Genomic DNA, 26,098 nt, shown 5'->3' with positions numbered 1-26,098 from the left:
GGTTATTGGAATCCGTTTTGTGTTTTCCCGTTGACGTCCGCGGGGGTCGTTTTACTAGTGCTTGAAAAAGTTTTGTGCGGGGACAATTGGCAGTCACTGTGGGTTTTTTCAGAATCCGCTGAAAGCCAATGATTGTCTGACAGGTAGGATATCACACTTGCGCGAAAAGACAATTCGTACGCTAGATTTCTCGGTCTACGAGATGTCAGTAAGTGCGCGTTGGGTCACAGAGTAACCCGTACATGCCGTATAGAAGGGATCACGTGACTGTAATCTCCAAATTTTCAATTAATTTCAAACAATGGTCAAACTAAAACTTTCTGAATTAAAAATTAGATCTTTTAACCATGAGCACGTGTTTGTTGATGATTTACTTTTATAAATTCAAAATTCATAATAGTAATTACCTGCGAAGAAGAAGCAATGGCACCGTACTATGTTAACATTTTGCCAAGCTACCAAGATCAATCTATGAAATGTGTTCTCAGAAAATCGTCAACCCAGTTGAACTAAAGCAATAGATGTTCAACGCATCCATTCGCGTCGTTCGCAATACTCCAAACAAAGATATTTTGAACAAAACGAAGCAAATTTGTCATAGCAAACACATACTGAATTAGAACACGAGGAAATTAAGTGGTTTATTATGTAATACTACACATTATCTGAGAACAGAAAAAAATATTTACATAAATAACGAATAACTACCAAGCATCCATATTTCTGTTGCAATCCTGGAATTGCATGCGATGGTTAATTAATATGTTAACATACTACTTTGTCGAAAAACTGATTTTCTAGTGGTTTTCTCAAATAAACCTGTTAGGCTTGTCTCTGACAGTAGGAAATGTTGCCTTGGAACTTACTTCCCGTGAGATGCAATTGAAGTCACAAACAATGCAAACAACAGTCAGCAAGTTCTGAAATGATCAAGCAGAGGCCTTTTGTTTCTTTTTCTTGGCAGTTTTGGCAATGGCATCACAAATCTCTCTCTTCCGTTTGTTGTTGTTGGTGGCACTGTTATTGTTGTTTTTGTTATTGTCGTTGTTGTTGTTATTGCCCTGAGATTTGAGAGCATCTTTCACGAAGAATTTCAACCTCCATAAAGTGGATTCACTCTGCAAAAGGAACAGAACACACTCAAACAACAGATTATATAAACACACCAAGATTCTACAACAATATTCAATGACAATCACACTGATCTAGAACCAGAACCTGAGCATCCATATCAAGTTCAACCTCTTCAGCTGTTGCTTGAAAGCCTGTGTTACTCTGAGCAACAATCTCCAATGCTTTACCGAGATCCTCGGGGGACAATCTGGTAAGTGCTGCACCAAGCTTTCTTTTCTCTTCGGTTGAAGTTTTTCTGAAACAGCATTTCAGATTCTCATCAGTTATTAGAAAGAATGCTGTTAATTTTCAGGCAGAGATATGCAGCTGAAAATTTTTGTGAGGAAACAAAATCTGTTTTGCAACTGAAAACCTTCAAAGCTATCAACTGAAATCAATAAATGAAGAAGACAGGGAAGGTGTGATTCACTGATTCCTCTCTTCGCTGCACAAATGCCTACATTTTCTAGGTATGATGGCTTAAGAAGCTAAAGTGTGACTGACCAGGCTTATCCTCCTTTTTATCATTCGCTTTTCCATGTCCAGCAATTTCTTCAAAACGCTAAGAGCCTTAAGAGTTGATGATTTCATCCCACAACTCAAAATGTTTTAAATCAACTAAACAGCGCCTCAGTTAACAGAATATCCCACTGATGATAACGAATTTGCCCGAAGTGCCTATTAATAAGAAACTTGATCTCCGAAATATACAGCTTACAAGCTGTTAAAGTTGGTAGTCCAAATTGTGTCTACTACCTAACGTAGATTAAGGAAGAGAAAGTAATTTTGAATTGGGACGCAGAAAGATGACAATTGAAGAGCCTAATACAGTTAATTAAATTAGGCCTACAGCAGTATGTACATGGGATAGACCAAAAAATCTTGCTACACATCACACATATCCATTTGTTAGGCCAAACAGAAGCAACATATCTATATAGAAGCCCCTTTTTTTACATTACACCCAAAATTTTAACATCATCTTATTCATTTCTGTTAAAAAATCTGAAATCAGTATATGGGAGAATGTCATAACAATCACAACAGCTTCACACACAGTTTAGTAAAAAGCAAATGGAAGATAATTTTTGAAGAATGCAATTTAGTGCGAGATGCAGTATAAAAAATGCTATATAACAAATATGGTTAAACTATGTTACCTTATTCACTACTTTATGTAAATTTGTCATGGAACAAACCTGCACTTTTGAACAAGCATTTCTCTGAGTTCGTCCAAATGCACATCGACCTCATAAAGCTGAAAACATTACAGTTTTTAATAAGTTCCTCACATCAATGTTCCATCAATAATAAGACACTTTGATTAAATTAGATTGGCCCAACAGGAAGATTTCAACTTGCTTGAAGAAATCCACTAACTATTCCTCCCCCAAACTGACCAAAAAATGGAAATATAGTTTTTAATAAATTCCTCTCATCTATGTTCCATTATTAATAAGACACTTTGATTAAAATAGATCATCTCAACAGAACTTCAACTTGCTTGAAGAAATCTACTAACTTTTCCTCCCCACCCCATGAAAAAAAAGATCTTTTCATCATAAATATATCTCTAAGAAAGACAGTTACAAAGTGCATGCCTCATTACTTGTATCTCTAGCCATTTTGGCATGAGCAGCATCCTGAGCAAGCTGCATATCCAGCTGTGCCTCTGCTTCCTCTTCTTCTCGTCTTTTTTCCTACAGGTGCATGGCTTTGGAAGTCAAGAAAAATTTTAATAAAATCACAGAAAAGGTAATCTGACTTTTCTTTCCCACCAAAAGGAACCATACTGCTTAACTTCTAGAAAAGTGATGTATCAAAAGCTGTTATGTATTTGCAAGGCCCACTTGTGGTCGAATAGCAGGATAAAAATTACCTCTTCAGTAACTTTAGGCAGAAGTTGCAACCACTTCTCCTCAAATTTTGCCAGCAACGTTTTTGCCATTACATGAACGTCACTTCTTTCATCATTATATTTCATGGCATTCTTAAAAACCAACCTCACATCAGTGCATATCTCACGTACGTTCTTATATTCCTTGGCCTCCATTTGTTTTTTTATTGTACTGAAGTCCATGGGCTTGTCAATAACCTAGTATAATCCGTATACAGAAAATTAAATACAGCCATGTACTCACATTTTTAAATGACAAGACAACTAGAGACAGTAATGAGATATGAATTGGAAGAAAACCCGCTAAAAACATCCCATGGGGAAGTCCTTATATTATGTGGATCACATGTTCCAATGCTTATTAACAAGTGACAATATGTCTACATGTGATCATACAAGTATGAACAGTTGGAAATATTTGCTCAATACTCAGATAAATAAACGTGCCTCACTATTTCTTTCAAAATAAGACTTAAACAAAGTAAATAATTATCCAATTATTCATGACACACTGATGACCCTGGACATGAGCAACAATAACTATATAATGACAAATGGTTTTTATAGATATTTATATATCTGTTGTATGTGACTTTACCAAAAATAAAATTAGTTATAAGCATAGTCACAACCAGTTTTTAGATTTCAGAAATTTGCCCAGCTAGACACCTTAACATTGTCTCCATGGTGATACTTGGGCTAAACTCTAAATTGCAAATAAACGATTCATTAAATAATGACCTAGCAATTAAAATTGTTAATAATGCTTGTTGAAATGTGAAAGACTGAGAAAGATGCAATCAATGTTACCTCATAGTACTGAGTGGACAGATGGTCCACTACCTGTTTTTTAGTTTCTTATCAAAGGAAAAATGTTACCTCATAGTAGTCATCTAAACCGAGACCTTTGACATCAACAGGTTGCATGAAGGGCCATGCCCACTTGTGCTGGGTAATCTGTAAGCAAGGATAAAGATATGACAGGTGAGTCCTAAGAGGAAGCAAATTCCATTTGTTAAAGCACCCAAGTGACCAAATCTAAAGCATAGAATTTTTGAAACATGTGAAACAATATATAATGAGGTTGTTTGCGGAGTTAAAAGCATACAAAAAGGAAGACTGGAATAGTGACCATTATGCTTCCGTCTAACTCATGTAGTAGTATGGACATGTGTCACCTGATAATTCCTTCTTAAAATTACTCAACCACCCCATTATCACAGTTAGGTTGACATTACCATATCACTACAACATTTACCCAAATATATGAGCATGGGCATCCACACCATCTGATTCACATGCCCTTTTGAACTTTTAGCGCTGAAGTTAGCAGAACTCGGCCACTAATTCTCACATTAGTCCAGTAAAAATTTGAGGAATAAAATCAAAACTTAATCCAAAAGATACAAACAAATTGTCACCTATCTAAAGTAGTATAACACGCCTATGCGGTTTTGTAAAATTACAGTGCATAAAACTCAGCATGGCCATGTACAAAACATCTCATTAGCATTGCAAGTGTATTGTAAACTTTCTGCAAACTTATTGCATATAAAGCGCAAACATGCAGAAAATATCTCAATTTGGCAATATATATAATTCAATAACATATTAATCATAGAACAAATAATTTCTAATAACAAATCAAAATATTGAAAGCAATGGTGATTTACATTACGCAAGATTGTGCCGAATTGGCGGATAAGCTCTTCCATTCTCTTCTCAGCAGCTTTCTCCCGCCGCGACGCCTCTTGCTGCTGCTTCCTAATGCTAGGCACGTGTCTCTCCTTCTCTTTATCCTTCAAAGTTGAACTCCCTTTAGAATTGCTCCCTTGCTTTTTACTCGCATTCAAATAAAACTGCTCGATCTCGTTCACTCTTTCCTCCAGCTATAAGACAATAACATAACAATCAAGTTTCTGAAATCAGAAAAATGCCATATGATCAATCAAACTCGATAATAATCAGTCGAAACCAGGCTCCGCATCAACGGATGTGATTTCAGTTAGTAATGTAACAAGCAGCATACACGTCGTCGTCTCACCTTATCAACTTTTTGAAATATATCATCTACGCGAAGCGTAAAACTCTCCACTTCTGCAACGTCAGATTCGGGGTTTCCGGCGTGGACGGCTGTGAAATTCGAAATTGGCGCATCCATGGCTTCCATCTGAATACAAAAAAAAAAAAAACCGAAAATTACGTAAAATAAAGACGGTACATTTAAAATACACAAATGATTATACGTGTAATAGAGAGAGAAGTACAGAGATGGAGCACGAGGAATCGAATGGACTGCAACGGAGCTTGGGGGCAGAGGTTATGAGGAAGGCAGTGCGGTGAGCAGACAGCGTAAAACGCGACAGTGAAATTGGCGCTGTCTGAGTGCGAAACGGTGCCGTTTCTCTTCCCTTCGCAAGGCTATTCACACTTTTTTTTTTTCTTTTTGGGTCATTTTGTCTAATAGAATCTCTAGACTGATTTACTTTGTCCGTATCATTTTTTCCAAAATTCTTAATAAAGGTATCATATTGTAGATTTAAATAGTTTGGATCTAAATATGTTAAACTCGTTTGCATCTTTTTTCTAATAAATGTGAAAATTTTGTGAAAGAGAAAGGAGTGATGCACAAAAATAATTATCACAAGCACCATCTCATCTAAAGTGTTATTGCACTGGTATACCAAAAGGTAGCAAAATGGGCATTACACCATCACATGACACACATACCAGGTGATTTTTTTTATATTTGTGTTGATAAATATTAACACAAATAATAAATGAGTTGACACAACATAACACGATAAATAATAATCTTTTATCTCTGTTAAATTACCTCAATATGATTATATATTTATACACATACATTGAATACTAAATTAATTATTCGTGTCATATTTTTATTGTGTTATAAATTTTTATATTAGAAATATTATATTTATATCATGTTAATTTATTTATACCCATTTCTAAGAATAATATTAACATATGTGTTTTATTTTAAATTTAAATGTGTCAATATGATAATAAATGTGTAGTATCCACGTTCTGATATTTTGACACAATAAAAAAATGAATTGTATTAGTGTTTGTTTAAATTTAACATGACACAATTGCACGAATTGATATCATTTTCCTCAATTCAACTTAATCACCTATAGACATATGACAATCATTAAGATGAATGTTGCTTTTAGTTGTTTTAATAATTCAATCAATTAATGCACAATGGCGGTTCAAAATATTTTGTTTTATGTACACATAAAATAGTTGATTTTTTTATTTATTTAACATTGGGTGAAGTTTAATTTCTTTTCAAACTAAAATATTGAGAAATTACACTGTAAATACCTCAATAATATCAAAAGTGAACCATCTCAAATTCTATTTTATATCAACCAATTAATTTTACATCAATTATGTTAGTCACCTTTAAATAATTTAAGATAAATGATCCTTTATCCCTCGAGCCTCCAAAAATATTATTTTAGCTTCTTAAATGAATGAAGGGATAGAATAGCCCTATCTCTTAAATTTTTTAACAGTAGTTAATAGAGTTAATAAAAAAAAATTGATTGATTGATATAAAATTAAAACGTGAACTGATTCTAAAATATTATCAAAAATCTATAGTGGCTACTAGTACGATTAATATTCTTAATATGGCTGGGAGATAATTTCCCTAAGATATTTTCAAATGATCATAATTAAATCACATTGTTTTGACAATAGTTGCTCACGATGCATAATAATCAATACTTACATTCGAATATTACAATAGTACCAATATTTTGATAATAAGTTATAGAGTATGTCCGCATTCTTTTAAGTCGTTAGGACATCTGCATACGAGCTAGACCACTCGCCGTTCATATATTGTAAATTAATCCCGTCATATTGCGAATTATGGAGATGATTAAGTTATTTCGATTAACAATTAATCGCTATATCGCTCAAATTCAATTGACGTACTCGAGAATTTAAACGGCCAGATAGCTTCTGTATAATATATTTACAAGATAATTGAAATAATAAAAAAATATGCTAATAATCTCGTATTCGAATATTCCATAGTAATCGGAGATAGCTAACTAGGTCTTGCTTAATTCGCTACGCGAAAGTCTGAAAACGTGAAACAACTGAAAGCACTCCTAGCAAACGCGTTGCCGAAGCGGGCCCCGCACGTCAGCGACCGAACAAGACCCCACCGATTACTATTCCGCCTCCTCTCACTCCCGCCACCGCCGGCGGTACTTCCATTATCACCACCGGCTGTCCCCGGCAGCATCGGCGACGTCGTCGTCGGGTTTCTCATTTTACTCTGCCTCTTCTTTATATCACTCAAGTCCATCTCCGTCCGAATCTTAACCAGCCCAATCAGCACCTTAGGCTTATAGCGAGAAGAATTACTTTTACTACTCGAACGGTAACGGTAACTCCCGGTTGCCAGCTGTGGTTGTGACTGTGACTGTGACTCTGAGCTTGCACTCTTCTTTAAACGCCGCGTTTGATTTTCAACACTCGTCGTGTTAACGGCTTCTCCTTGCTGTTTATAGTTTCTGGCATTATTGTCATTACTACTACCATTATTGTAGACTATGATCTTACCACAGAAGTTGATGGCATTAATACTGTCGTCGTCGCTGTTAATCAAACCGGCGTCGTTTTGGTTAGTGATGATCGAAGGATTGTTAAAAGAGAACTCGAAGTTGTCGTCTTCCGAATCCCGATCAAACCGATCCAAGTTACCACCATTATCATAGTCATCGGAGTAGTGATCGGTAGAGAGATCACACAGAGAAATGGCGTCTTCTTGTTCTTGGTCCGATTCTTCTTCTCCTTCTTTACGCTGTTGTAAATTTGTCATTTTTTCTTGACCCATTATAGAATTAACAGACCAGCTAGAACCAGAAGGACTATTACTAATTTGATGTTACAAGAGGCTGGGGAGATATTTACTTATATAAAGCTCGGACTTTGTTTCTTTAAAAAAATATTATTTGTGTTGATTTTTCCTCTTACCCTGTGGAATGGTGAATATATTAGTTGAAAGGAAGGAGCGTGAGAGAGGGAGTCGTTGCCTGTACAGCCACTGGTTCTAGAAAGGAGGGGAATTTGACTCTTTTATAAAAGGAAATAGAAAGCCAGTGTTCTTGTCTAGAAGTTTGAGAAATTGTAGAATACACGTAGATCAGAGGTTATATACTCTATTAGTACATGTACGTATAGTTTAATTAAATATAACTATTAATTATGGAGTATTTTTAAAAAAACAAATGTACGCATGGTATATATGCATTAATTGAACGTAATATCTCTGATGTACTTTAAAATCCCTTGTAAAAAGTAATTCTTATCTAATGAGTTAGCACATATCCGTTTGCCTCCAACCCAGTAACATAATGTGAGCTCAATTAGTTTCACCTCTTTTAGAAGAAATCAAAAATTAATAATTGTCTTAACATAAGAAAGAATCTTGTGGTCGTAAGAAGGGTCATGTTAAGTTACATCATATGTAACTTATATTAGTCTATGAATTGCTTCTAATAACTCAAGTGTTGTTTAATTAGATGCATGTATAAAGCTATTATATGCAACTTTTAAGTTGAATGTAAGTTATATATAATAGAAGTAAATGATACTCCATGACAAATCTTACTTGGTTAATTATATTGATGTACACAATACAATTGTTAATTATATGGATTTAACAAAATATTGTTACAATCCATAAAAAGTGGAGTTTTACGAAAAGTTTGGATACATAAAATTATAATATAATATGAAGATTTATTCAACATAACTTGAAATACACACCTACTAGAGGTGAGATCTTATGTAACTTATTTTAGCTTATGAATTGCTTCTAATAACTCAAGTGTTGTTTAATTAGATGCATGTATAAAGTTATTTGACGAAACTTTTAGGTTGCATGTAAGTTATATATAACGTAACTTAGCGATACCTCATGACAAATCTTACTTGATTAATTACATTGATGTACACAATACAATTGTTAATAATATGAATTTCAAAAAATGAAAAAGATTGTTACAATCCATACAAGTGGAGTTTTACGAAAAATTTGAATACATAAAATTACAATATAATATAAAATTTGATTGAGTATAACTCGAAAATAAACACTTACTGGAGGTGAGATCTTTATCACCGTAGTAAGACGTACTTACTTTTTATTAATATTTAGGGTGATCAATTCCAAAAAATGAGGGTAACAGTTCACCGTTAAACTACAAGTCTAGTGGCCTTGGCAAAAGAGTTAAAGTTGAAGGTGCATGTAACCCATATGAATGCTTTAAGAAAGAAACTTGGTTCATCCTCAATATTGTTTAAGTCCTCCAATTTATTTTTCATGTTAAGTGATAGTGCACAATTCGTTTAAAATTATAAAGTATGTATGTATGTATGTATGTGATACGATTGTATTCAAGTGTGTTAACATTTTGGAAAGTTTACCCATTACGTGTTACTTTCTTAAAAGTTAAAAAATCAATTTTATCTAGAAGGCAATTACTCTGCTGGTTCTTTACCCTTCTTCTACGAAATGGTCTACATATTCATAAAAAAATTAACCATTATTTTTATTGAATGAATGACTTAATGACATCTACCCAGTCAATAGTCAATACTCAGTCCGTCCGATCCTTCCCAATTCTAATTTCAACTTACTTTTATTTTTTTCCCAATTTTCTCCCTGTTGACAGATTGTCCCGAAAGCATTCACCGTCCTTCGGTTTTCAATTTGAATCATACCAAAATAAGTAGTAGCTATTACTGTCTAGAAGGCGACCACTCGTCCAATCATCCAAATTCCCAACTAGTCGGATCACCCAATTTCCAGCTGGTGGGCTCGACGGTCATTACTAATCCAATCATCCAATTCCCAACTAGTGGGCTCGATCTAGAAGGGCGCCGCAAGAAAAAAAAAAATCAAATAGGGGGCATTCCGAGAATTGAACTCGGGACCTCTCGCACCCTAAGCGAGAATCATACCACTAGACCAAATGCCCTGCGATGCTTGTGAAAAGTTAAGCAAAAGGTTTTATACGTTATAAGTGTAGCAAAATGAGTTCAAAAACCGTAAAACCCTTGTGATTTTAAGCTGTGTGACTCTGAAATCTGAATCGAAAAACCTCTCACTTGGGAGTTGAGCAGAAATGGCAAGAGCAGCTCTCGTTCACTTGTTGCGATCTCAATCCAAACAACTCTCATCAAGAAGCTTCCATTCAGGTTCTCTTCGTTTACCTCTCTTTAATTTTACTTTCTCAGCTTCAGTGAAGAAACATCAAAGCTCAGTACGCAACTCGACGTGAAAAACCTCGATCACTTGATGCGATTATAGCTTAATTTGTGTTAGGCGTCTTTCTTGTTTTGATGATGATGATGTAGAGGATGAATAAGGCTGGTAATTTTTAAAATTCAGATTCAAACTGTTAAATATTTATTTACATTTGTAAGATTAGGAAAACTAAGATCAGATCGTTGGACATAGTACACGGGAAATAATATACGTGGTGGATTCTGTGGCGCGATAGATATGTATATTGGTAGATGTTTTTGGTTACGTGTTGATGTAGATTAAATCAAGAAAAGTAGATGAGTGTAAATATGTTTTATTTTGAGCAACTCAGAAAATTTTCTTTTCGTTTATTTATTTTGTTATTTAGAGATTGAAATGAATGGTTCAATTTCAACAGTTTTTTTGTGCAATTTAGATATCATATTTGGTATTGAGATTGAGCAGCTGTAAAGTTACTGCACTGTTTGATAAATGCTCGCTGCTTTGTCTTAAAAGTTAAGATGATTTTAACTCACGCTTGTACGATGAAAAATCTGTAATATCTTTATTATTTTTTTGAAATTATTATTTATTATATTTACTACACATTATCAACTTTTATTTTATAGTTGCAATTTTTTTTTCTTTTACCACAACCACTGTGGCTTAAAAGGTGAAGCACACCTTATTTAATACACTGTTTGTTTTCTTGTTTCTGGTCTCATTTCGATCTCATGCACCTTTAGACATTAGGAGTTATGAAACAATCACTTTTATGTTTTAAGCTTTCTATTTTCAAATTTCTATTGTTGTGGTCAGTTTACTCTTCGTTAATATTTCTACTATCTCTACGCTGCACAAGTTGGAGTATATATCGCTACAACCTTAATTTTTAGATAGAAAAAGAAGGGAAAACTCATGTCGACTTGGCATATGTCGTGCCTTCTGGCAAAAGTTGGGTAAACATATCAATAATACTTTGTGTGGTGATGTTTCTTTAATTGCCGTTGTACTGTTCTGCATTCATCTTAGGAATGTAGATAGTCTTTGATTTTGTATTTGGTAATGAAAATAATCACATCATACATATAGGGAATCTCTCTACACTCTTATCTGAATAAACTATGCATAGAATGAATATACCACAACATATGGTGATGTTTTTCTCCATATATTTTTAAGTGAATGACATGAGATGACGTATTCTTATTATATATTTTTATGAAGGGCTAATCTCCAATATCTTAAGAGCCTCTTCTGTTCCCTGAGGTTTATTTAAATGGATGTCCTACCTAGCCTTCATTCTTTTGTATTACGTAGTAATTCTGAATGCTGTGACTTCCTTTGCTATTTTACTTTTTCTATGTGTAGCTGAACATGTATTTGTCCCTTTCTTGATGCTTATTATGTGAAATGCACATTTTGTTGTGCTTATCCCTGAAAGAGATTTCATCTTTGATTACCTCATGTTTACCATTAAGTCTGTTCTTAAACTCAGAACTCCTAGATACATCAAGCATTCTTCACCTAATTGATGATTAAAATATCCAAACTTTTGTTTCTGTTGTTGCTATACTCATTGTTATGGATTTTCTGCTGGCATTAGGTTATCAACTTTGTAGATTGGGAGCTAGGTCCCCTACACCTAAGGTCAATTTCAACTCTGCCATCCCGGTCGCTGCTGCCCAAAGAAGATGGGCATCTCAAAATTCAGCTGCAGAAGACAACAAAATCAGCATTGGACCACATCGCGGGGGAGAAGCTGTAGAAGATGAAAAGGACGGTAGTGTTGTATATTATGGGCCAATCTCATCAACCATCAAGAAAGTTAAGCTTCTCTCTCTTTCAACCTGCTGCCTTTCTGTATCCTTAGGCCCAGTCATAACCTTCATGACATCTCCAGACATGAATGTCATTGTGAAGGGTGCAGTGGCATCGTCTGTGATATTTATGAGTGCTACTACCACTGCTGCTCTTCACTGGTTTGTGAGCCCATATATTCACAAGCTGAAGTGGAAGCCAGGTTCAGACAGCTTTGAGGTGGAAATGATGTCATGGCTGGCAACATACATTCCAAAGACTATCAGGTTTGCTGATATCCGGCTACCAGAGACCAATAGGCCATTTGTAACATTTAAGGCCAATGAGAATTTCTACTTCGTTGATGCAGAGCATTGTCATAACAAGGCTTTGTTGGCAAGACTAACCCCTCAAAAGGCAACTCAGGAGTCGGCTTTCAAGAACCTATAATTGAAATTATATGTTAAGTGTACTCTTGATAAGCCCTGCATCAGTTAATGTCTGCGTGGGCATTTCAACCTTGCTTTTTTATTAGTGAGATATCAAATTTAAATGGTTTTGATTCGTTAGTTTATTTATTATATCAAAAGCTACATGCCTTAAAATTTTGCTCAATCAGGTTTGCTAGTTAATACTTACAATAACATTGCATTGAATAAGGGAGGCTATTATGCATATTTATCCATATCAATTTATAGCAGTTGAACTATTGACGCTGGCATCGCATGATGACAGATGAAATGATCATCATTATAAGATTACAAATCTTATAACAACTATAGAAGCGATGCCACTCATTTCAAAACTCGTCTCAGTATGCCCATCAAGTGAGCGTGTAATTGGAAATTAGCAATGTATTTTAAAAAGTTTGGTAAATTGAAAAGAACCTGAAACTAACAAATGGCAACCATTCCAAGTAAACAAGGATATGTCATATATAATTATGTTTATTAACCATTTTCATCTGTAAATGGTCTGTGACTAGTAGTGATTTGAAAGGATTATTGCAGTTGGCTGTAAAGTCCACCACCGTATCTTGCAACCATGAAGAAAAGAATAAAAGATCTCCAGAAGCCAAAAATATTTGAAAATGGCAAACTAGATAGAACATAAAACATCAACAAACAACATCTTAAGGAGCTCAGCAGAGACCTAAAACTCCTGAGCTGCTTACAAAATATCCAAGTTTGAACATGACATGGACAACAAAAATAGACTCAATACAGTAATCTCGCCACCGCCGATCAAGAACCCAGTTCTGTGAACAAAAGTCTCTTGTCGATGGTGACGAATTGTAATTATAACCAGCAAATTGACGACCCAAACATCCAACACATTTATGCCTAAAAAGAACACAATCTTTATTGTGATGACGCCTATAGACATTACTTGCAGACAAAGATACCAGCACAGTTCACTTCTTCTTCACAGCAGACTTGGTTACCTTGGCTCCAGATGGATCCTTCTTGTCCACGCTCTTGATGACTCCAACAGCGACGGTCTGGCGCATGTCTCTCACAGCAAAACGACCAAGTGGGGGATATTCGGAGAAAGTTTCCACAACCATAGGCTTGGTGGGAATCATCTTAACAAACCCAGCATCACCATTCTTTAAGAATTTGGGCTCCTTCTCCAGCTCCTTACCAGATCGCCTGTCAATCTTGGTCAAGATTTCAGCAAACTTGACAGCTATGTGGGAAGTGTGGCAATCAAGAACAGGTGCATAACCGTTTCCAATCTGGCCAGGGTGGTTCATGATGATAACTTGGGAGGTGAAGTTGGATGCCCCCTTGGCGGGATCGTCCTTGGAGTTAGATGCAACGTAACCACGCTTAAGATCCTTCACTGAAACATTCTTAACGTTGAACCCCACATTATCACCAGGAAGTGCCTCCTGGAGAGACTCATGGTGCATCTCAACCGACTTAACTTCCGTAGTCAATCCAGACGGACCGAATGTGACTACCATACCGGGCTTGAGTACACCAGTTTCAACACGGCCAACAGGGACAGTTCCAATACCACCAATCTTGTAGACATCCTGAAGGGGGAGACGGAGAGGCTTGTCTGTTGGTCTCTTGGGTTCATTGATCTGGTCAAGAGCTTCAAGAAGGGTTGGGCCCTTGTACCAGTCAAGGTTCGTGGACCTCTCAATCATGTTATCACCCTCAAATCCAGAGATTGGGACAAATGGAATCTTATCTGGGTTGTAGCCAACCTTCTTCAAGTAGGAAGAGACTTCCTTAACAATTTCATCATATCTTGCCTTTGAATACTTGGGAGTGGTGGCATCCATCTGTACCAACATAAAAAATAAATATATCAGCAGATAAGGAATAAATATGTCAGCAAGTGCCATCTGAGATTCTAGAGAAATTAGAAATATAGAACAGGCAACTGTATAAAAAATAATGTGAAAAACGAGATGCTGGAATCAGGTGCACAAAGCCGAGATTGTAAGTACTATTAAGGTATCAAGCATTACCTTGTTACAGCAACAAATCATTTGCTTCACACCAAGGGTGAAAGCAAGTAGAGCGTGCTCTCTGGTCTGCCCATCCTTAGAGATACCAGCTTCAAAACCACCAGTGGTGGAGTCGATGATAAGGACAGCACAATCAGCCTGAGAAGTACCGGTAATCATGTTCTTAATAAAGTCACGATGTCCAGGGGCATCAATGACAGTGCAGTAGTACTTCGTGGTCTCGAACTTCCACAAAGCAATATCAATGGTGATACCACGCTCACGCTCAGCCTTGAGCTTGTCAAGCACCCATGCGTACTTGAATGATCTCTTGTTCATCTCAGCAGCTTCCTTCTCAAACCGCTCAATCACACGCTTGTCAATACCTCCAAGCTTGTAGATCAAGTGACCGGTGGTGGTTGACTTCCCAGAGTCGACATGGCCAATAACCACAATATTGATATGAAACTTCTCCTTGCCCATGATAAAGTATTTGCTTAAAACTGTATCCAAGGAAAAGTTCAAGTCAGAAAAATTTGCTTGGGCAGAACACAAACTTCAACAATATCTCAAACAATTTAGCCCAAAATTTGAAGGACAATTTAATCTTCATTTAACTGTATCATATCAAACGAGCCTTCAGGGACCCAAACAATTGTTTTAACAGTAGTGGCAACTTATACACATAATTACAAGCTAATAAGACACACACACACACACACACACACACACATACAATCAAGAAAAAGATTGTAAACTCTGTTTGTATCACACAGATATATAGAAGAAGGGACACACATCCAACATATTCAGCAGGTAATCATGTTATAATTCAAACCAAAAATTACAAAAATAAAATATATCAACACAGTATGAATCAGATCAATCAACATTTTTAATCCAAAAGAGCAGAAAATAATTACAAAAACTGAAACAACAGACTAATCAAATTGAAAATCAAACAAAATCAGAATCTGATCAATAATAAAAAAAAACATCATAGATTATTATTATTTTTTAAATCAGCTAAGGCACAAAATCACCGAACGTATATAAAAATTAAAAAGTTAATCTAACTAGAGCAAATAACCGAAAAGGAAAATAGAATGCGCATATGTTATTTAAAAAGATGCCAAAATCATCTATAATGAAAATAAAATCAGATATTAAACGATTCAAAGCCAACATATGTTCAAATAAACGATTCAAGATCAACATATTGACAAAAATCATTGAATACAAGAAGGAAGCATTCGTACTACATCAAAACAACGAACACAATTCAAATCGCAAGAATCAAATGAACTTCTCGTCATAAATTAACTTATAGAAAAATAAACAGAAATGCAATTAAAAAATTTAATTTGTTCACTCATCAAAAAGAAGAAAAATTGGACCTGAAAGAGCTCTGCTAAAACCCTAGCCGCAAGCGATAGAAAGAGACTGGACAGAACAGAGAGAGCTGATATCTCGTATAGGGTTTGTTGGCTAGTTTTATACGAGAATTTTATATCTTCTGTTTCCGAATATACCCTTACGTGCTATTGGAATTACCTACGTGTCCTCCTTTTTACTAAAGTCTAATATTGTAAGTTTATAATGGTGGTGGAAGATTGGGATTCGTTCTTTTTTTTTTTTTTTTTTTTTGTCCCTCTTATCCCACTCGCTTCGATGTGCGTTTCGCGAATTATCGTTGTAAGGACTAATGTCCAAGGAATCAGTGAACACGCGCGTCTGAGGAGCGTGTGTATGTTTCGGATATATATTTGAGAGACAGGCAAGCACCACGAAGTCCTGGCCAGGAAGTATGTTCGATTATTCGTGTGGACCCTACCTTGATGTGAGTTGGCAATAGGATGTGGCCCTCACTTGAAAGCAGGATAGAACTAAATACACCCCGCTGATTTTCTAACTCAATCCCAATTTTCCCCAAACACACAAATCAGTTACCGAAACCCCTGTGTTAATGGGATCTAAAACCAAAATCCAATGAGCTTTTACGTTGTTTTTAACCAAATGTATCAATGTGATCAGTGATTACTTGGTACCTGCCTCCTTCCCATAGGTGCAAACGTTTTCCTCATAAATATTTGAGAGCATAAGTCTTACTCATTTCTATTTAGAAATATTCAAATTGGGTGTCGTGAATGTACTATTAAGAAATTAGTCGTATTGTACTAACAAAATAACTAATCCGGCAAAAATGTTACTTCAGAAAAATCACTTCCTGACGGTGGAAGATAAAATAAACAATCACTCAATACATAACAATTTGTAATGAAGCCACATCATATACCACATAAGCTCAGATGCAAACTTTGTACCTGTACGTCAAATCATATAGCATTACTACTGTCTACTAATAAATACAACAGACGACCAGAGCAATTTTGTGAACGTAAACTAATTAACTAGGCGAAAAACTCCTAAGCCTATAAACACAAGTCAAGGCCCTAGCCCACAAATTTAGTGCGACCATTAACAAAGTACCCAAAAATGAAAAATCTAGTTAAAAGGAGAAATTCTCAGAGCACTTTCCAAGCTTCTTTATCTCCTACTATTTTTAACGGAGTACCAAGCAGCAGCAAATATTTAAAAAGACTGGCATCTTTCCTAGAAAATCAAACTCATTCAATGTGTCAAGAAGCAGCACTTCATCAAAAGCACGACAGCAAGAAAAAAACAGTTACAGATAGGAAGTTAGGAGGCTTTGTCTCATAAAAGTTGTTATTTAAGGTATGAGTTATCAGTTCAAGAAGTATCAACAACACGAGCAACATTTGTTAAACCAAGATGGTATTTGTCAGCATTTGGCCATGGATGGTTTCCTTCAGAAATGAAGATGAGAGATATAAAAGAACAGGCGGCCTTTGGCGGTTCACTGTTTTCCTATTTAAATATGAGAGCATCACGTCCAGGTCCGACACCAATGTAATTTATAGGTACACCAACAAGTTCTTCTATCCTCTCTACAAACTGACGTGCAGCCTTTGGGAGGTCTGAGTAGTTTCTAATGGAAGAAATATCAGACTGCCATCCCGGCAGAACTTCATATTCCACCTAAACACACAGAAAGGAACAAGAGTTGAAGAGGAAGAGGAAAACAAGTACTCATTAGTGAAATAAAAATGTATTTCCTATAATTTTATATCATCAAATATTTTATTTGCAGTAAGAAATCAAACAACATCAACATCAAACTTGCCTTCAATTGTTCAAGAAGCACAAGATCTGCAGGGAATGATTTAATTGGTGTACCATCAACTCGTTTATAAGCAACTCCAAGCTGAATTTCTGGAAGTTCTGATAAAACATCCAGTTTGGTGAGATTCAAAGAAGAAAAGCCGTTAATTTGGCAGCAGTACTTCAATGCAACTATATCAAGCCAACCACAACGACGAGGACGACCAGTAGTTGTGCCAAACTCTTGCCCAGCTAACCTAAGGTGGTCACCCCCTTGGCCCAAAATTTCCGTCGGGAAAGGACCAGAACCAACTCTGGTAGTGTATGCTTTTACCTGCATAGAAGAAGTACCAGCTACAATGGGGAATCTCGTGAACAGCATTTTTTTTTTTGGTAAACATGAATAATTTTGAGAAATCTACTGACAGTATTAGAACCAAGCCTATTCTCTTGCCGAGATAAGACATAAATCCCTAACAAAAGAGAAAGAGAAACCAAGAGAACAAAAAGAAACTATCCACTAACCACGCCAATTAGATCACCCACAACTCTTGGAGCAATGCCAAGGCCGGTGCAAATTCCGCCGGCTGATGGGCTAGAGGAAGTTACAAATGGATAAGTTCCAAAGTCAATATCCAACATGGTTGCCTGGCCACCTTCAACCAGAATCTTCCGCTTCTGTGCAATGGACTCATTTATGAAGTGCACAGTATCAACAACGAAAGGTTCCAATCTCTCAGCAATTCTCTTGTATTTTTCAACTTCCTCCCTGAGCATGTGTGGTGTATACTTAAAACCTGGGAATCTTGCAGCTGCATTGGATAGTAAAAAATCAAGCTTCTGAGGAAAAGTATCCATGTGCCTCAGATCACTAACTCTAATGCCACTACGGATCACCTTGCTTGAGTAAGCAGGTCCTATTCCTCTCCTGGTTGTGCCAATAAATGATTTAACAAGCTCAGCTTCTCTAAGTCCATCTACTTCCTGATGAAAATCAAAGAGGAGATGAGCACGATCAGACACCAATATCCTTCCCTTGCAGGAGACCCCGTTAGCTTCCAGGTCATCAATTTCATTGAATAGACCTGGTAGATGCACCACAACTCCATTTCCAATAACGCATACAGTATCCTCATTAAGAATGCCTGAAGGAACAAGGTGCAACGCAAATTTCTTTCCCTCTGCATTGTAGATAGTGTGGCCCGCATTAGCTCCACCCTGTTATCAGCAATAGTTAAACTTACAATTGTCAATAATCAGAATAACTAACTGATTACAAGCTTTTTCTTTTTATTCTTGATAAATAACAGATTACAACCTAAATTAACATCTAAAGAGAATAATAATCATAATAAATTAAACAAAGTTCAGCAAATTGCTCCCCAATGGCTGCTGAAAATTAATAACTGGACTTAAAAGTAGTAATCAGATCAAACAATTCAATGATGCTTGGGCCACTATATGCAAAACAGAAGCAGAAAAATTCAATAAATCAATAATGCTATGCTTACTTTGTATCCCAACTGATGTAGCAAGTGATGTGCCACTATTTGATTGGCTCAAGTGATAGTTATTTATTAACCCTTATTATTTCTAATCCAAATTGTGAAATTCTGTTGGTGATACATCAGTTGCAATACAAACTAAGCTATCCAAATGGTGAAATTCTATTTGATTCTAGTGATACAAAAGTAGGAACCATGCAATGTTTTGAAACAATATAAACATTCAATAAGTGAACAAAGATTAATTTAGTGTTTGGTAGTGCTTTTTAGACATCCATTGTCAAGTAATATCAAATTCCACCAGAGCACTAAACCGTGCATCATCTTCATGTACCATTGAAAAGTACTTCTTAGACTTAATATTTAATACATTAATTAGTAAAATAATTAGTGAAACTGGATTAATATTTGAATTTAATAGAAGATAGAGGGTGTACCTGACAGCGAGCAACGATGTCAAAGTGCTCAGCTAGGATATCGACAAGCTTGCCTTTTCCCTCATCACCCCACTGGCAACCCAACACCCCTGACACCTGACTAAGCAATTCAATTCGATTCGGTGACTCGTTGGCTGTCACAGCTAATGAAGATGGAGCAGCCCTTGCCCTTGACTCAAATGAAACGACGTCGCTGTTGCGGTGGTGATGAAAAAAGGGCCTGAACTGGGCAGCCCACTTGGGTCCTGTAACAGGACTGGCATGGTTGAGCTTCACTGAGGAGATGTTCATGCCGCATTAAATGTCTTGTTCAAGTGAATAACGAAAAGTAAGTGAGAGCCAAGAGAGAAAAAGAAGGGGAGGGCTTTTGAGAGAGATAGGTATTAAGTATAATTCACAAACTCAACAATGTCTAAATGATGCAGCTCAAACTTATAAGGACACTGAATTTCAACATTTTAACTTTATCATATAAACTAAACCTTCGAGAACAACGAAAGCAATTGTATTAACGTTAACGCAACTTATACATTTATAATCACACCAGTGTCAAGACACGTATCTACAAAATCAGGTGAAAGAATTTTCAGCAATATCGACACATGCCACATCAGATTCAGTATATATGACACAAATTAATGGTAGAAGGAATACATCCAACCCACTCAGAATGTATACATATGATGATTCGAGCCACAAATTTACAAAAACCAATTGATAAAATCAGTAAGAATCAGATCAGACAACAATTTTAATACAAAAGAACTGAAAATCGTAGGAAAAACTGAAACTATAGAGTAATCAAATTCAAACAAAATTCCAAATAAATACAACCAAACAAACTTACTTAATAATAAATTAATTAATTAAAATTAAAAAGAACAATTAAACGAGAAGAATCGGACCTGAAGGAGTTCTGCTAAAACTCTTAGCCGCACGGGAGAGACAAAGAGACTAGACAAGCAGGCAAGTGAAGTGAGAGTGCGTAAAAGCTGAAAGTTTTGGATCAGGCTACGGTACAACTGTAGTACCGTACTACAGTTACATCAGGCAGATGAACTTGAATTAGTAGAGTATATTAACATCTAACAGCTGTATATAACTGTATGATAAAATTGTAGTGTAATTATGGTACCGTATCACAGTTGTACCCAATCGTTGAATTTTTACTTATTTAAGTGGACCCTATTTATTTGAGTAGATCCAATAACTGATGCAACTGTAGCACAGTACCATAATTATACTGTATCCTGACCCATAACTGTAACACGATACTACAGTTACAGCACAGGTTACCCAAAATTTTACCATTATTATTATTTTAATCTACTTCACTATTTGGATGTGGAATGATGATTTATGAATATCTGGGGCAATTTGATGATTTTTAGTAAATATGGGCATGGACGCAAATTCACTTTTTTTTAAAAAAAATATTGTTTCGTCTGGGTCATTAATTTTATAATTGTTTAATACAAAAGTCGAAAACGAATTAGTGAAATTTCGACATAATTTATTTGAGATTCAACACAAATTCGACCCACCATTCTAAATTGTGATTATTTGTTGAGAAGCTTCTAATTAACTAAGATAAATTGGTTTTCTTTTTTGGAAAATACTGAAACAAATTAATAATTAGTGTTTGAGGAGAAGTAGTTTAATAACCATAGCAATTTCTAGTAATTTTTATTTTACAAAACAAAATTTTGTTTCATCAAACAGCACCGAATTGCTTATAGAGAAATAAATAAAAATGAATTTATTTTCCATTCTCCAGTTATTTAATAATTATTTGACAAAACAAAAACAAAAACAAAATGTAGGAACTCGCATCAACTTGTTTAAACTATAAATTAGAGAAAACGAATCGTTAAAAAATGAAATTTAGAGAAAATGGAAAAAAAATAATTGTTATAATTTTCTCCACGTGGCGTAGCATTCCTCATTGGCGATGCATCCATTTCGAAAGTTGACCATCCGAAGCATGCAAATCCGACGGCTTCTGGTCTATCTGGAAGCCAAAGGTCAAAGGAGAATCTTCGTCGTTTGGTCAATGGGACCTCAGACAAATCCGACGGCTTAGACATAATAATCAAGAGGTCAAAACCTCACTTCACATCGCTCTAGAAGTATCCACTTGGCGGCTCACTGGCGTGGTGTGTGATTGAAAGTCCATGGTCTCCTTTCACTCGTACTATATACCCGGAACAAAATGCATTTCTTTTTCTTTTAAATAAAAAAAAAACGCTCGATACCGTTTTAAAGAAAAATTTAAAGTGCATTTTTAATTTTTTAAAATAACAGAAAAATATTTCTTTTTAAAATACTGTTGACTTTATTTTCCAAAACACTGTTGAAGAATCATGGGAAATTTACACTAATAACCAAAAAAACTTTGCTTTTTTTCATCTTAACCCCCCAAAAATATTTCTATCAACATTAGCCATTAAACAACATTTGAGTCCAAAATACCCCTCCCTCATCTCTTCCCCAACACACCCTTTCTCTCATCTCTCCCAAACCGATCCAACTCCCATCATCGGCGGCGACATCAACCCTCGTCGGCGGCGGCTCCATCTCTCACCGGCATCCGATCTACGATCCACAACCTTCAACAAAACCTAGGTTAGTCATTTTTCTTATTTTCATTAATTTAAAATGAGATTTTAGAATAATAATAGTTATAGCTTGAGATTGATAATGGTGGTGATGATGTTTGTGGTGGTTGGTGGTGTTTGGGAGTACTGTTTTTTATTTTGGAGTGATTGCGCTTAATTTTGGGGGTGGGAAGGGAGGGGGGCAGGGCGCGCGCCGGCGCCCATCGCTGGGCAGCAGCGCGCGCCCATGCGCGGCCTGCAGTCGCACCAAATTTGGTGCGACAGCAGACGCTGTCGCACCAGTTTTTTGGAGCGACAGGCGCCTGTCGCACCAAAAAATTAGAGTTTTTTTTTTAACGAGTTAATTTTTTATTTCTGTAAATATAATGTAATAATTTTATAAATATTACAGATACATGGCGAAATCAGAATCACCAGATATTGAAGTAGGCAAGATGTATTTTCGTTATGCTGATCACTTTCCTGGTCGAATTTCGAGCATGTGTATGTTATCTTCGGTCGTAAAAGCTATCGAGGAAAAATTAACAAAGCGGCAGTTAAGTATGTTCAAAAAGGATATATTTGGGCATTTCTTGGAGTGTCGAAGTTTTCCATTTAGTGGGGTAATTTTGCATAATCTTTTACTGCGTCAAGTGGCCCATGAAGAAGATAGCCGTGAGGATCAGTTATGGTTTCAAATTGGTAAGCATTTGATTCGCTTGTCAATTGTCGAATGGTGCTTGGTTACTGGACTTTCATTTGGTGTTGATACCAATGAAAAAAATGATGAAATGGAGCAGAGGCTACGGAATACGTATTTTGGTGGTGTGCATCGTAAGATTAATGTGAAGCAATTTGATGCCGTATTTAAGGAGTTGAATTTCGAGGAAATAGACGATATGGACGCATTAAAGATTGCGCTGTTTTATTTTGCGGACAGATTACTAAATGCAAGAAAAAATCACTGTCAAATTAATTTCGATTGGCTTGACCAAGTTGATGATATTCAGTACTTCCGAAAGCGTCCATGGGGTCTATTGTCGTGGGAAATGATTTACGAGAGTCTTGACAATGCACTGTTCGAAAAAGACGAGAAATTTAAGTAGACTCGGTTGAAAAATCCAGATCATAATATTGAAAAATACAATCTTTATGGATTTACGTCTGGGGTGCAGGTGCTTTTTTTTGTTTATTAATAAGTTTTATAGTATTAAATATTTGATAGTTGTTTTATTTGATTTTTCACTTTGGTTGTTGTAGGCTTGGATTTATGAAGCAATCGGAGGGTTACCATCAACATGGGTCGTCAAAACGAAGAGTAAGATTCCCCGCATTCTGCAATGGAAGCCTATGTCGTCTTCGAGAATCAACTTTGCGGAGGTTTATTCGTTCTTCAACGACGAATCTCGTCTTGTAAGTAATATGTATTACTTATTTTTTTAACTTTACTAAATTTAAGTTGGGTATACTTACTTAAAATTTTCAATTAAATTTATGGCAGACGGACGTTTTACAAACTCTTGAGCCAAATTCAAAGGAGAGTAGCAGAAAATATTGGCTCTCTGTGAAGGATTACTTGCCAAGCATTCCAGACTGGGTTCATAAGGTCGGTATACTGTAAGTACAAAAAAATTTTTTATCGAAATTTTTGACTTTTCATTTAGTAATTTTAAATGATACTTTATACAGCACCAACCCTCAATCAACGCGATGCCGTCGGTTACAAGACAATCGGACGAGCATGACAATCATGACGACATACCAAACCCAATACCAGAGCAGCGTCATGACACTTTTGAGCAGCGTCATGACACTTTTGAGCAGCGTCATGACACTTTTGAGGATGAGGTGGCTGTTGATGACCACCCGCAGCAAACAGACAACTCTGATGACGCACGAGATTCTGAGGTTATAAATAATATACGATATTTTTCAATTTGGTTGTTATTATTTTTTTATTGTTATTCTAAAGTTTTATTTTTTTCTTTTGTATTAGTCGAGGACAAAGCAGTTTAATGATTACGTACGACGACGGCTGGATAAGATTGATCGTAACGTGTATGAAATAAAGTCAGAATTAAAAGATTTTAAAGAAACCGTTGTTGGCTTCATCGACACATTTTCTAAACGTCCAAATAAGGATTCTCCCACTGCACGCTCGTATGCGGTAAGCTAATTTAAATTAAATAATTATGTTCGTTTAACTTTTAATTTGATAATTATTTAATATGTTCTTTTTGGCGATTGTACAGGCCCCGGATGACTATGGAGTGTATACTAACGTGGGCAATGAAAATTTGTCTACGCCCACGTCATTGGTTAGTTTCTACGGGGATGTTAGTGGGGAGAGCGTGCAGGTGTTCACAGAGGTGCCTCCGGGCGTTAGTAAGTTCGGCTGCGTGTACATACCGTCGTATGTTTATAACAGTCCTTACATGATTCCTCCAGTCAGGTGAGGACAGAACGTCCGGAGGTTACCTCGACCCCAAATCATGGAGCATGCGATTGACATGAGTACGAGTGTGGATGTAAATCCACTGAGAGGATTGGAGGACTCTAGTTTGTTTGCTGAGTTTGATCGATGGTTCACTGGTGATATCAGAGTCCGCCGGAACGTCCAGCATCCGCGGTCATTCTTTCAAATAATTTTGGGGACAGCTTCGATGGGATGGCTAGGCGATGAGGTATTTATATTTTCCTCGTGGTGTATACTGTTGTGGATTTGTGTATAATTTTTTTTTTAAAATCGTAATATTTCTGTTTCTCTACAGCATATTCACGAGTATCTCCGCTTGATTAGCGAGAAACAACGGCAGTATCCAAATGCCTTACTCCAACGTGTCACACATACGGACACATTTTTTTGGGTAACGTGCCGACAAAACTTATAAATACTATTTAATTTCTTTAATTATTGCCTTTAAGTTTTATTAATTTATGCATTTCTTGGCTATCTATGTACTAGGTGTTCTTGAATCAGTTATGGAATAACGGGAATTGTGCAGTCGATTCAATGGTATTCGACGACCGCTTGAATAGTTATCTTTGTGGGCGACAGCACACAATGTCAAAATCAATGACGGATGTCGATATAGTATGTATTTTATTACATTTCACATGTTCTATACTGAAAATATTCGAGGAGTTGTTTTTTCTTTGTTGTATTTCAATTTCATATATAACGAACATGTTTTTTAATTTTTATATGCAGTTACTTATCCCTGTTAACTTGGACGGCGCGCATTGGGTACTAGCACGAGTTGACTTTCGGAAAAATAAAGTCTGGATTTATGACTCATTACTCACATTTCGCGACGACAAAAGGTACAAGTTGAAATTCAAGCCACTTGAAGTTATATTCCCTCGATGGTTGGAATATGTTGGCTTCTACAATATACGACCTGAGTTGCGGAGTGAAGACTCGTGGAAAGTTATCGCAGTTAAGAGCGCGCCGCAACAAGAAAGAGGCACTGGCGATTGCGGTGTTTTTGTATTGATGGTTACGATGTATTTAATGTTCGGGCTTAGGTTGGAGTTTAACGCTAGTCATGTCGAGTACTTTAGAAAGAAGATTGCGGTTGATATATTTAATGACGATATTATATTGTAGACCTATGTAGTAATTTCAATGTTGAAATTTACATTTTTTTTATTTCCGCACTTAATTTTATATAATTTTAATGCCTCACATTTTGAACTTTAAAATAAAATAAAGTTTTATGAATAATAACAATTTTAACCAACGAAATACAAAAAACAATAACAGTTTTAACCAACGTAACACAAAAACAATAATAGTTTT

At 36.0% G+C, this 26,098-nt stretch overlaps 6 protein-coding genes, 2 long non-coding RNA genes and 1 other non-coding gene across 9 annotated transcripts; 5 read left to right on the top strand and 4 right to left on the bottom strand.

The window, feature by feature from the left end:
• Window positions 1-677: 677 nt before the first annotated feature.
• On the bottom strand, window positions 678-5,503 carry LOC18045499 (transcription factor GTE1). The gene is made up of 9 exons (XM_006436194.2): window positions 5,278-5,503; window positions 5,055-5,180; window positions 4,684-4,899; window positions 3,890-3,967; window positions 2,993-3,208; window positions 2,715-2,813; window positions 2,313-2,371; window positions 1,219-1,369; window positions 678-1,118 (listed from the first exon to the last, which is right to left on the bottom strand). Exons 2-9 carry the CDS (start codon window positions 5,178-5,180, stop codon window positions 930-932), a joined length of 1,134 nt encoding a protein of 377 aa, XP_006436257.2. The 5' UTR covers window positions 5,278-5,503; the 3' UTR covers window positions 678-929.
• Window positions 5,504-9,969: 4,466 nt separating this feature from the next.
• Window positions 9,970-10,041, bottom strand: TRNAP-AGG. The gene has a single exon. It is a non-coding gene; the product is annotated as a tRNA-Pro (tRNA).
• Window positions 10,042-10,122: 81 nt separating this feature from the next.
• LOC18045497 lies at window positions 10,123-12,674 on the top strand. The gene is made up of 2 exons (XM_006436189.2): window positions 10,123-10,261; window positions 11,917-12,674. Exons 1-2 carry the CDS (start codon window positions 10,189-10,191, stop codon window positions 12,558-12,560), a joined length of 717 nt encoding a protein of 238 aa, XP_006436252.1. The 5' UTR covers window positions 10,123-10,188; the 3' UTR covers window positions 12,561-12,674.
• Window positions 12,675-13,176: 502 nt separating this feature from the next.
• LOC18044628 (elongation factor 1-alpha) lies at window positions 13,177-16,060 on the bottom strand. Its single transcript, XM_006436188.2, has 3 exons — window positions 15,972-16,060; window positions 14,596-15,077; window positions 13,177-14,406 (listed from the first exon to the last, which is right to left on the bottom strand). Exons 2-3 carry the CDS (start codon window positions 15,055-15,057, stop codon window positions 13,525-13,527), a joined length of 1,344 nt encoding a protein of 447 aa, XP_006436251.1. The 5' UTR covers window positions 15,058-15,077; window positions 15,972-16,060; the 3' UTR covers window positions 13,177-13,524.
• Window positions 16,061-17,017: 957 nt separating this feature from the next.
• On the bottom strand, window positions 17,018-20,732 carry LOC18044627 (adenylosuccinate synthetase 2, chloroplastic). Its single transcript, XM_006436187.2, has 5 exons — window positions 20,605-20,732; window positions 19,700-20,004; window positions 18,283-18,975; window positions 17,780-18,091; window positions 17,018-17,634 (listed from the first exon to the last, which is right to left on the bottom strand). Exons 2-5 carry the CDS (start codon window positions 19,988-19,990, stop codon window positions 17,464-17,466), a joined length of 1,467 nt encoding a protein of 488 aa, XP_006436250.1. The 5' UTR covers window positions 19,991-20,004; window positions 20,605-20,732; the 3' UTR covers window positions 17,018-17,463.
• Window positions 20,733-22,712: 1,980 nt separating this feature from the next.
• On the top strand, window positions 22,713-23,402 carry LOC112098928. The gene has a single exon (XM_024185643.1). It carries the CDS (start codon window positions 22,713-22,715, stop codon window positions 23,400-23,402), a length of 690 nt encoding a protein of 229 aa, XP_024041411.1.
• Window positions 23,403-23,650: 248 nt separating this feature from the next.
• LOC112098843 lies at window positions 23,651-24,027 on the top strand. The gene is made up of 3 exons (XR_002905890.1): window positions 23,651-23,709; window positions 23,798-23,902; window positions 23,986-24,027. It is a non-coding gene; the product is annotated as an uncharacterized LOC112098843 (long non-coding RNA).
• A 919-nt stretch (window positions 24,028-24,946) lies between these two features.
• Window positions 24,947-25,347, top strand: LOC112098849. The gene is made up of 3 exons (XR_002905902.1): window positions 24,947-24,980; window positions 25,068-25,163; window positions 25,262-25,347. It is a non-coding gene; the product is annotated as an uncharacterized LOC112098849 (long non-coding RNA).
• A 25-nt stretch (window positions 25,348-25,372) lies between these two features.
• LOC112098927 (sentrin-specific protease 1-like) lies at window positions 25,373-25,906 on the top strand. The gene is made up of 2 exons (XM_024185642.1): window positions 25,373-25,390; window positions 25,508-25,906. The coding sequence occupies exons 1-2, from the start codon at window positions 25,373-25,375 to the stop codon at window positions 25,904-25,906; spliced, it is 417 nt and encodes a 138-aa protein (XP_024041410.1).
• The last annotated feature ends 192 nt before the right edge of the window (window positions 25,907-26,098 follow it).

The sequence above is a fragment of the Citrus clementina genome, unplaced genomic scaffold, assembly GCF_000493195.1.
Source record: "Citrus clementina cultivar Clemenules unplaced genomic scaffold, Citrus_clementina_v1.0 scaffold_4, whole genome shotgun sequence".
Classification (NCBI taxonomy): Eukaryota; Viridiplantae; Streptophyta; class Magnoliopsida; order Sapindales; family Rutaceae; genus Citrus; species Citrus x clementina.
The sequence above is the reverse complement of the archived record's forward strand: the minus strand, read 5'-3'. Positions and strand labels throughout refer to the sequence as shown.